At 36.6% G+C, this 12033-nt stretch overlaps 1 protein-coding gene across 1 annotated transcript; it reads left to right on the top strand.

Moving 5' to 3' along the window:
- The first annotated feature begins 377 nt into the window (after positions 1-377).
- zbtb24 (zinc finger and BTB domain containing 24) lies at positions 378-11947 on the top strand. Its single transcript, XM_051869389.1, has 6 exons — positions 378-509; positions 2739-3606; positions 6096-6263; positions 7799-7966; positions 8041-8122; positions 10900-11947. The coding sequence occupies exons 2-6, from the start codon at positions 2763-2765 to the stop codon at positions 11717-11719; spliced, it is 2082 nt and encodes a 693-aa protein (XP_051725349.1). The 5' UTR covers positions 378-509; positions 2739-2762; the 3' UTR covers positions 11720-11947.
- Positions 11948-12033: the final 86 nt, after the last annotated feature.

The raw sequence follows: 12033 nt of genomic DNA, 5'->3' as shown, positions 1-12033 counted from the left end.
GTACGACGTGATTTTAGCGACTTTTTGGGCAGGCTTTAGCTACTTTCCTTTGAAAATAGTTGGCAACACTGCTAACAATCATTTTGTATATTTCAAAAGCAAGTCTTTGGGAACAACTAAAACTATTTGGAAGTCAGTAACAACAGAGACTATGGAAAAGTACATAAAAACAATGCCAGCAAGAATGCAAGCTGTTATCAAGGCCAAAGGAGGTCGTACAAAATAAAAATAAAATACTGTGGTTATTATGTGTGAATTAAGACCATTTAGTTTCAGTTTGTTATTCGCTTAATAAATGACAATAATAATTTTTAGTTTTAAACAAGTTGTTGACAGATTCCTAAAATACATGTGGTCTAATAACCGTCCCGCCCCTTTTGGAATGCGATGCTGCCTTTCTATCCAGTAATAGACTCTATTCTATCTGCCTATTTCTGTGATAGATACTGAAATCACGGAACGTAGGCTAATTCTCGCGAGATATGCCTGTCTGAAACGGTTCCTTTAAGGTAAGGTCCTGAAAGCTTAATCGTACATTATAGTCTTCAGAGAGTAGTGTAATTGTTGTTTCAAGTGCGTTTCGCAGATTAAACAGTGTGATTTACAGATCAGCGCTAGCCTTTTAGCAATATATGAGCGCCTTTTAGACGCGAAAACAAGGCAGCTCTTTGTTGCTACACATGGCGCTGGTTTTAAAGCAGTTTATTCATTTATTACTGTGATCAAAGACCTTTGACATAGATATATATGAAGATTCAGAGTGCGCGCGCGCGTGGATGTGTGCGACCCATTGTGCAGATAAAGCAATGTGAGATTTAATGCACAACACACTCTGCACCATACTGAGTTGTGTTTATAGCTCAGATGGCGTGCAGTGCATGCATGATTCATGCATGCATTGACAGACATCTCTGTGACAACTAATGTGTCAGATAAATTTGCTTACATTCCTACAGTTTGGGTCTAAAGGTTGAAATAGACCTTGGTTTTGAATGATTACCATATTCACGTATAATAGTATTTACGGTTCTTCAAAAAAAATGCACCACCATGGATTTACTATGGTACATACATGATTCTCAACTGGTTGGTCACAACGGTCAGACACAACCCCAAAAATGTTGGTCTGATGGGTGAAAATATACTTTATTTTAGCGTACTTATCACGCAAATAATATAGGGTCATTCCGTGTCAAATAAACCAAATTTCGGAAACTTCCCCGGCTCAAATTTTTCATTTTGTTTTTTTTTTCTGTAGAAAGACAAACATAAATAGTGATGAAAGCCAAAATATTAAATGTTACAGAGGTATATTTACAGAGTAATCCACTATTTTTTAGAGGGGGGTCAAAATTACAATTTTCAAAACCACATTTGTTTTTCGATCACTGAAAATGGGTAAAATTCAACAATTTGAACATGGAGCTGCTTTGAGATACATCTCTGGAAATGAACTATATAGGGCCTTGAAAATGAAAAGGAAAGTTTATTAAGAATGAGAATCTAGAAGGATATTAAGATATCTTGAATACTTTTAGAGTTACAGGCATGTAAACTTTGGAAAATGAATATTTATGGCACTCAGGTATAAAAACACGAGATACAATTCTAGTTTCAACATTATTTGTTCTTCAGATATTCCTCTTTAAAAGAAAAAATATCAGCTGTGTGCAAAGTGACCCACATTTGGTTTTTGACCACTGAAAATGAGTACAATTGACCAATTTACTCATGGAGCTGCATTCAGATCTCCATATCTCTGGGATTGAACCATCGAGGGGCTTTAAAATGAAGATACCAAAAGGACAGTTAGTTATGAACCAGAATCTAAAAGTATTTTAAGATGTCTTTAATACTTGTTGAGTTACAGGCATACAAACTTGAGGCAAAAAACACAAGAAGTGCTTTTTGCCATTTTTGAACTGTCACTGTTGGCATATAATGAAACAAAGATTGCTAAAGTCAACAGATTTTACTAATAGACCTACCAATCTCTGTGTAAAAATAAAATAATGATGCTGCCATCTTTTTAAAGTCATTTTTACACCCCTCTAATTTGGCTCCAAATCTCAGGTGAAAATTGTAATTTTGACCCCCCTCTACAAAATAGTGGATTACTCAGTAAATATACATCTGTGACATTTAATATTTTGGCTTTCATCACTATTTATGTTTGTCTTTCAACAGAAAAAATATTAACAAAATTAAAAATTTGAGCCAGGGACCTCTGGTTGCCCAGGTGAAAAAAAAGTACTTCCATAATGTACTTAGTGCTCTATTTTTGCGCACTAATTTGGTAATTAATATACTAAAAAAATCTTCTTTAGTACTTCTTAAGATAATTTTAAGAACATCCAAGTGGACTCAACTGTGCTATTTTGAGACACCATGAATACGAACTAAAATGTGCTTTTAACATACTATCTCTGTACTGAAAAAAAATGTATTTAGTTACCACTGTGAAGGGAATGTTATTTTTGGACACTTAATTGCATATATTTGCAATATATTTTAAATTTATATTTAATGCAATTAACAGAACTTTAGAGTGACATTTGATTCACTTGACATGCCCTTATCTTCAAAAACCATGAACAAGTCTATCCAAAAAAAAAAGAAAATATGATCCAGACTACATGAAATATGGGTTTGATATTGTGTTGTTCACCACCTGATGCCCATCTAAAACCACTGCTCTATTGTAACTTAATAGATGCATTACAAACTTTTCCTTTTAGATCCAAGCTCGCTGTTACAGCATCATGTCTGCGTCGTCTCTACCGCCAGCATCATCTGTCCTCACCCTGCATTCAAAAACACACAAGGACACCATCCTGCATAAATTTGACAAACTCAGAAGAAGGGAACTGCTCTGTGACATAACCCTTATCGTAGAAGACGTGCACTTCAAGGCGCACAAGGCTCTTTTAGCAGCGAGCAGTGAATATTTCTCAGTAATGTTCACTGCTGAAGATCAGGTAAGCCAGTCGATGTACAAGCTGGATGGCATGACTGCAAAAACCTTCGCGACAGTGCTTGAGTTCATCTACAGCGCAAATGTGTTGGTGGACGAGAGTAGCTCTGAGCAGCTGCTTGACATGGCCCGCTTCCTGGACATCCCAGATTTGCTCAAAGCCCACGAGGACCTTCAAAAGAACAGTTCAACGGTTGAAAATGTGGTGTCCCCTGAGGGAGAAGGTGTTGATGAATGCATACAGACAAAGCGTAAAAGAGGGCGCCCGAAAAAGAGCATGTACACTCAGGATTTAAGCCAAAAAGAGAGTCCAGAAAGCGGTTTACCAACGAAGACTAGCTCTGAGACTCAAGAGCCCTCAGAACCTCTCTTAGATCCCACTTCACCACCAAGAGACTTAAGTGACAGCGACTACAACCCCAGAGAGGACAGACCCCGTCACAGCAAACGCAAAATAAGGCAGCCTGTCAAACTGAAGGGATACAGGTTAGGAGACCATCTGACTGAGCGGAAGGAGCCGGGGAAGAGAGGGCGAAAGAGGAAGTACCCAGACACAGAGGCCAGATGTGACGAGTGTGGGAAGGTTTTTAAAAACCATCTCTTTCTGAAGATACATCAACGAACTCATACAGGTACACCTATATTTTTTATTATTCTATATCTGGGTCATTCCTGGGATTCAGTAATATTTCAGTCCCCCAGACTTTTTAAAGTGGTGGTTCACCAAAATGAAATGTTTAAAGCTTTTAACAATACTTTGGTATGTCCATTATAATGAATAAAAATAACTATTGCATTATACAATAATGTCTTATTTCTATTGTACACTAAAGCAATAAGCTCCAAGAAGCTGTGATTTACAGTGAATTTATAACAGCTAAGGGGAGCGGAGTGCCTAAAACCCCCTTAGCTGTTATAAATTCACTGTAAACCACGGCTTCATGGGGCTTATTGCTTTTATAAAGTGGTTACCACACAATACAAATATTAAAGACAAAAAATAAGTATCAATGCAACTTTCATGAAGTAAAATCATTAAAAATCATTCTTCCTCTGGAAAAAATAGCCCCTGACCATGAACAGCAACAGAAGTTACATTTATTACGCCTCTAGATGGCAGCAAATATTGTCTTTATGAGCGAGTCACTCGGTCGCAAAGACTTTTATATTTAAACTCGTGAACACGGAACAAGACTCAAATGACATGACTGTCGCTGTCAGTCAGCAGGGCACGGGAAAACCCATTAAATGTTAAAAGGACAAGATCGTGGCGGACAGTCAAACGGATTTTTTATTATGAACATAGGACTGACCTGAAGGAAAACGCTAAATCTGAATGCAGATAGTACACTCGGTCACTCGATCTCTCTCTCACAATACTCTTTTACATAATGCAGTTAGCTTCAATGAACAAAATGAATAGAGAACAAACATGTTTACGTTGCTAAGACAGATGCAGCAACATACACATTCAGTGGCACAGTAATGCGGTGAACTGTATGTTTTTGGGAATTTTACAACGGCTTCGAATGTGGCTCAACCAATCAGAATCAAGGGCCGGAACTATGCGTTTTATAATAAGTATTTTGCCATGTCCCTGAGGCACTATACTGAATTTGTACTTAAAAAATATTTAACAAAATGTGCACAGTGTCTATAATTTTTGGCAATATTGTAAGTATTTATTTGTTACTTTCTTGTGAAAAATATTTTCTTTAAAAAAATGCAAGATATTTGATAAAAAACTGACTATAAAGCTATGTCCCTCAGTCTGAACTGAACCCCGTCACGCCAACCATTCTCCGCCTATAATAATTTAGACTCCACGCATATGTGACATCATTTACCAGAAATGACATCATTCAGGTCTCTTTAACAGTGGTTCAGAAGATGGTAAGTAGTAGCATATCTTTTATGAATATTTTTGAGGCGTATTATAGTCAGGGAGGGTATTGTCAAGCTTTACATCTCAACCCCATCACATAAAATTAAAATTGAAAATTATTCTTTTTCAAAATTCTATTTAAATCCATAAGTATATACAATGTACTTATTTCATTGCTGCCATATATGGCCTACTCCCCTATACTGCAAGAGGAGCAGTGGCCATTTTGTGCAAAAAAACCCTCAACCCCATCACACTCAACTGTCATATATCTGTATATTTCTCATTGTCTCTAGGTTGAAAACTTGTGACAGGCTGTGACCACAGACACAATTTGTTTATTTTTAACTTCAGTCAAATGTGAAAATTATCATAAATGTTACATTAGTTGTTAGATTGTTATGAGGGACACATGAGCAGTAGGTAGATGTATGTTTTATTGCAAGTTTTGTGTAGAAACCTTTTTAAACCCATTCCATTTTGTCTCTTACAGGGTTGAGAATAAAAGGTGTTTAAATCTGAAGAAAAAAAAAAAGAAAATAATAAAAGGTCTTTAATGCCTGGGGTGGGAAAATATGATTTTTTGGAGGTTTGATATGTGCCGTAATGATGTGGGGTATTTAGAAAATGATTATACATAGTTTTAAAAAAATCCAAGTTGAAATATTACCGAATCCCAGGAATGACCCATAACCGACTAAAAAGTAACAGTGATGAACGGAGACATGAAAAACATAAACAGTTAGATGTAAAATGAAAGGTATGTTGGGTAACACTTTACAATAAGGTTTCATTTGTTAACGTTAATTAACAAGAACTGACAATACTTCTAAAGCATTTATTAATCTTAGTTAATGTTAATTTCCATTTACATTTAATGCATTTTTTAAATCAAATGTTAACTGTTAACTGCACTGTGAACTAACTTGAGTAAAAAATACAATTGTATTTTTATAAACTAACATTAATAAAGATTAATAGAAGCTATAATAATATATTGTTCATAGTTCATGTTAACTAATGCATTAACTGTAATGTTAACAAATGAGAAATTATTGTAAAGTGTTACGGTTTGTTTTAAACATTTGTTTGTTTTACACAGTAAACATCTATCAATTAATGTGACTAGGTCAATATTCTGTTAATTATATTGTATTTCATCAGAGATTAATTGCTTAGATTGATTACATGAAAAGTGTCCATTGGAAATCTCAATGTAAAATGACTTTTATGCAGGTGAAAAACCATTCAGATGCAGTGTTTGTGGGAAGGGTTTCACCCAGAAACACACTCTTTTGGTTCATCAGCGCATGCACACGGGAGAAAAGCCCTTCATCTGCACCGTATGCTCCAAAGCGCTGTCCACCAAACACTCCCTACTGGAGCACATGAACCTACACGCAGGTGACTACGCAACTACTGCACAAATATACCAAATCACTGCTCCAACTTCAAAAGTTTGGGGTAAGATTACAGTTTTTCGCAATTGCCAAGACATGTTTTTTTTAAACCTTCACCCATTCTCTCACAACATTAAACACAAAGCCAAATCTTCAAATTAAGCTCACAAAACCCCTTGACTCTTCTGGCAGAATCAAACAATTGATTCAAAACCATTTCACCTGTACTCGAAATTAAACAATACTTTCAAATCATACCCACAGCCAGTCAATATATATATATAAACACTACAGATCATTCATTAGACACTACATAAAAAAATGGATAACGGCATCCAGAGCATGTAGTTACAGAACAAAGTATTGTTATCGCAACTTAGTAAGGTGAATATAATGTATACTCTATGTACTAAGTAGTATTGTATTGAATATTGTATACTATTGAATGCCTGTATATTCAGCACTTGCATACTGTAAAAATACAATAGTGCGAATGCAAAAGGTCAAAAAAAAAAAAAACCTTTTGCATTCGGACTATTGTAGTAGGGTCATTCCGTGTCAACTCAACCAGAGGTCCCCGGCTCAAATTTTTGAATTTGTTAATATTTTTTCTGTAGAAAGACAAAGCCAAAATATTAAATGTCACAGATATATATTTACTGAATAATCCACTATTTTGTAAAGAGGGGTCAAAATTACAATTTTCACCTGAGATTTGGAGCCAAATTAGAGGGGTGTAAAAATGACTTTAGAAAGATGGCAGCATCATTATTTTATTTTTACACAGAGATTGGTAGGTCTATTAGTAAAATCTGTTGACTTTAGCAATCTTTGTTGCATTGTGTGCCAACAGTGACAGATCAAAAATGGCAAAAAACACTTTTTGTGTTTTTGCCTCAAGTGGAGCTGCTTTGAGAACCCCATATCTATGGCACTGAACTATATAGGGGCTTAAAAAATGAAGATGCCAAAAGGACAGTTGGTTATGAACCAGAATCTAAAAGGATATTAAGATATCTTGAATACTTCTAGAGTTACAGGCATGCAAACTTGAGGCAAAAACACAAGAAGTGCTTTTTGCCATTTTTGAACTGTCACTGTTGGCATATAATGAAACAAAGATTGCTAAAGTCAACAGATTTTACTAATAGACCTACCGATCTCTGTAAAAAATAAAATAATGATAATAAATAACTGTCATTTTGACCCCCATTCGGCAAATGGGTTTAGGCCTGAAAATTTGGTTCAGAGAATGGGGTTTAGTGTCTTAGCAATTGTGGAAAAACTGTCAAATGCTTAGATGCAAAGATGCATTAAATTGATCAATTGTGACAGTAAAGACATTTAGAGTGTTACAAAAGATTACTGTTTTTACTTTATTTATTTTTTTATCAAATAAATGAAAAAAAAACATTGGTCTCATCATCGTATGATCATCATGATCAAAACATCTGAATATATTTATTTTCAAAAAACTGAATATATATGTATATATATACTGCCTGATGTTCCATCATATTCTCCCTTGTCTTTCTGCAGAGAATAAATCTTTTAGTTGTGACCAGTGTGAGAAAAGCTTCAGTCAGAAGCGGCAGCTAAAAAGCCATTACCGTGTTCACACTGGAAAAGCGTTACCTGAGTGTGCGCAGTGTCATCATAAATTTATGGATGCAGCTCAACTGAAGAAGCACCTGAGAACTCATACTGGTAATAAACAGATCACACTTCATAGCAGTGTGCATACTATCCATGCTGTATGAACACCTGTGTTATTACTGCAGGTGAGAAGCCGTTTACATGTGAAATCTGTGGGAAGTGTTTTACAGCCAAGAGCACACTGCAGACACACATCAGGATACACAGGTCAGAAATCAACATATTAAAATGACATTAACATATTAAGACACTGCTGATGAATAGAGTAAAAAATGAAAACTGATAGATATCTCCATACTTCCCTAGTTGACTGATTGCGTTAAGAATTGCAGACAGGTTTTCTTAAATATTATGTTCAAATGAGGCATTGTGTAATTAAATATGCACTAATTTGCATACATTTCCAGAACAGAAATCTGAACATTGGATAAACCATGTTCATAATTATGTTTCATTTTGTTGACATACACCGTTAAAGGTTTTTACAGATTTTTGGATATCTCTTTATAGAAATACTGTCAACAGCCAGAAAAAGAATACATTTATACAATGTTTTTTTAAGAATAAAATGTTTAGGAATGCGAATGTTAGATGAACAAACCTCTCTGTAAAAACCTTCAGAATATAGATAGAAATAAAACTGTAAAGTTTGGTGTATGTAAAGCTGCTGAAGTGGACATTTCTGGCCTTTAAATATATGTATTGTAATTGAAATCTTTAGATGCAAATAGATAGTGAAATAAAATGTTATCCACCTTTTTCCTACGCCCCATGATGCAATCAGTAAAAGGTTCGCTCTATGAACAAAATAATAAGCATTTTCAAAAACTGGGTACAATGAGATGACGTTATTCTACTCACCCTTCAACCATCGAAAATTAAAAGGAAATTTAAAAGTGAAAAAGCATTAACAAACAACTACAACACACTATGAATAACCCCAAAAGCTTGAATATTTCCACAGCAATATTACGGACAGGTTAAATATCACTGTAGTAATATATGTCTGTATTATATAACATATGTTACCTTAATCAAAAATGTTCATTAACTGGAACAGTAAGTGATAATATTTCGAAGTGATTTCCGTCATTTTGACAGACAGTAAAATGTATTTACCTGCTTTAGAAATATTCCAGTAAACACGGTTAATATGGATTAGAAGTGAAAAGGGGAGACAGTTATTTTTTTAATAGGTTGTTTGCACGAAGTCACAGCGTGGCGCGAAATGCAGATGGAGGGCAGGAAGTGATTTTCTACATAGGAAAGCACTATGAAATGACTAAGTTTTGTGTCGTTTATAATCGGTCAAACCTAAAAACCACAAGGAGCTTTTGTTGTGTACCAAAAGTTGTTGTTCATCAGGGAGAAAAGTGCAAGAAACTGACTGAAAAACGCAGGAAAAAGTGGCTTTTAATCCTGCGTCTGCGGTCGGGAGGAGCCAAGTCAGATAATGCATGTGTGTACAGTGACCACTTTGTGAAAAGTTAATACAACTTGCATATGCAACCACTAACAAAAAAGTAATATGCCTCCATAGTTTTCTATGCTTTCTTTTTTTTCTGGAGAGGAAGGATGTCCGTGCCCGGTTGCATAAAGCACCAATAAGTGTCATTTTCCTTAGTATAACATACAGTATGTGTAAACGGTGAAAACTTCACCATTAGTGTTACACGGAGCGAGCAGGTTCAACCCAAGTCTTCTAACAAGACATGATCGGTCGCTTTATATACATTTTAATTTAAGCATTTATTCACATAAACATTGGTCAAATTACATACATAGCAAATTACATAACATACCCTATCTGTATTAACAAATAACGTGTACATGGCTGTTGTGAAACACTTAGCGGTTTAAGGGATTATATCAAAGACTTTATATGCAACACCCTTAAGTCATTCCCATAGGTAAGGGGAAATCACGCCTTAACTCTCATACTTGAAGGAAAAACTTGGTGCTTTACACAACTGGAGAAGTTGCTTACAGTCTCGATGAAATATTCCAATATTCCAATTCAGTAGAAAAATCCCTCCTTTTTATAACGTAAGGATCACGTCCAACATATGTTGTGATTTTCTGTTTATACCTCTCTTGTAATAGTGTCTAAACCATTAAAGACTTTCCTCCATCTCATCCATTCTGCTTTTCACTTCCTGCCCTCCATCTGAATTCCGCGCATCATCAGAATCACGTGATTGCAAATCAGCTATACTGTTACAGCAGAACACAAAGGAAAAAAGAAAATAATCAGGAGGAAAAGAATGCAGCAACTGAAAAGAGCTCTTGCCATATATATTCTTGTTATACCTTGCCACATTAAAATACCAAGCATTGCGTTATTCTTCTGACATCTGAAAATAGAACATGAAGGAAATTTTACAGCTCATTAAGTCAAACCAAAGTCCCTTTCAAGGAAAGTCTGTTCACTCGGCGGCTATATTTGCAACGCCTAGAGGCAGCTGCAGTGTTGCCAATTGGGCTACTTTAACACTGTTGCCGTGGGTTGTTTTTCATGTCCATGGGTTGAAGCGACCCCAAATAACATGATATTTAGCCCCAGGAATGCGAATTTTACCAGGGGAACTCCGCCCAAAAGCAGTAGGCTCATAAGGAAAAAGGTGGATATAAATCAGACAAATGATATATAAACAAACAGCTCAGTAAAAACCTTGAGAATATAGATAGGAATAAAACTGTAAGGTTTGGTTTATGTAAAGCTGCTGAAGTGGAGATTTCTGACTCACTGCAAGAGAAAAAAATGTATTTTATTTGAATGGCCTTTAAAGATATGTATTGTAATTGAAATCTACAGATGCAAATAGATAAAGTACAATAAAATAAACACTTTAAAGTGTATTATGAAGGTTTTCTTTCCAAGCCTGATAGCCCAAAATCTCAAAACTGACCAGTGCATGAAAAAACATGTTTTTGCCTTAATGCTCCAGATTTGCATGTTAAAACAAATCTTTCTTGTGATCCAGAGGGGAGAAGCCATACATCTGCAACATCTGCGATAAGACCTTCTCTGACCCCAGTGCCAGAAGGCGTCACGTGGCGTCTCACACGGGTAAAAAGCCCTTCACGTGTTCTGTCTGCAACCTGTCATTCGCCCGAATAGACAACCTTAAAGCTCACACCAAGACTCACAACAAAGAGCGTCAACAAGGAGAAGCTGAGAGCACGGGACCTGCGGAGGTGGAGGCCCCATCAGGAGCTGAAGAAATGCACAGCATCCTCCAACTCCAGCCGTACCAGCTTCCCACCCACGGCGAGCAGGAAATCCAGCTGGTGGTGACCAGCGAGGTGGAAAACATCAACCTGGGTCAGGATCAAGGTATCAGTATCATCACTGCAGAAGATACTTCTGTGGAGCAGGGTCTCGCCCTTCTCACCCAACCTTCTGATCACGTCCAAAACCTGGCGCTGGTCACGCCGGACGGATTAGACGGCGGTACTCAAATTCAAACCATCAGCGTCCTGGGAAGTCAAGTGAGCAGCGGACCGCCGGAGCAAATGCACGTCATCACGCTGACAAAAGAAGCCATGGAGCAGCTGCAGGTTCATCACGGAGCTCCGCAGCAGCTGCAGGTGATCCACCAAATGTCCGAGACCTCAGATGAAAATCCCAGCCGCCCAAGTCCAACAGGAGGCATTCACATCAGCAGTCAGAGCGGACAGCCCATCTCCATCAGCCAGACCAGCGAGCAGATCCCCAGCGATCAGATTCAGGGTCAAACCTTCCAGATCCAGGCTGGAACGGTCTCGTACCTCTATACCACCAGCATGACCCCGCAAAACTGAACAGACACAACTGTATGAATCCTTTGGGAACTCCTTCATAATGCTGATGCTTTTTCTCTTTTGTTGTAAATGGTTCCATTTTTATACAGTAAAGCTGACTGAGAATAAGCTGAAACATTTTTTTTTTTTTTAGATAATGGCTGCAATATGGATCATGAAGTCTAACCATTATTAAATTATTACAAAGTTTTTGTACTTGACTAAATAAATGACAAGACTAAAGATAAATGGTTCACATACATACAACTCCAAATATATTTGTCCAAAATCCATTTATTTAAGTGATACGAGAACAGTTTGCTCATTGCCATAAT

Source organism: Ctenopharyngodon idella, chromosome 17 (genome assembly GCF_019924925.1).
Source record: "Ctenopharyngodon idella isolate HZGC_01 chromosome 17, HZGC01, whole genome shotgun sequence".
In the NCBI taxonomy this organism is placed as follows: domain Eukaryota; kingdom Metazoa; phylum Chordata; class Actinopteri; order Cypriniformes; family Xenocyprididae; genus Ctenopharyngodon; species Ctenopharyngodon idella.
Note: the sequence above shows the minus strand (reverse complement) of the source record. Positions and strands in the feature narration are given on the sequence as shown.

What these genes read in the sequence shown, in the direction of transcription:
- zbtb24 (XM_051869389.1), top strand. Translation starts at nt 2,763, where the DNA reads ATGTCTGCGTCGTCTCTACCGCCAGCATCATCTGTCCTCACCCTGCAT. An exon ending in ACATCAACGAACTCATACAG is followed by an intron (nt 3,607 to 6,095) that starts GTACACCTATAT and finishes ACTTTTATGCAG; the next exon opens with GTGAAAAACCATTCAGATGC. An exon ending in GCACATGAACCTACACGCAG is followed by an intron (nt 6,264 to 7,798) that starts GTGACTACGCAA and finishes GTCTTTCTGCAG; the next exon opens with AGAATAAATCTTTTAGTTGT.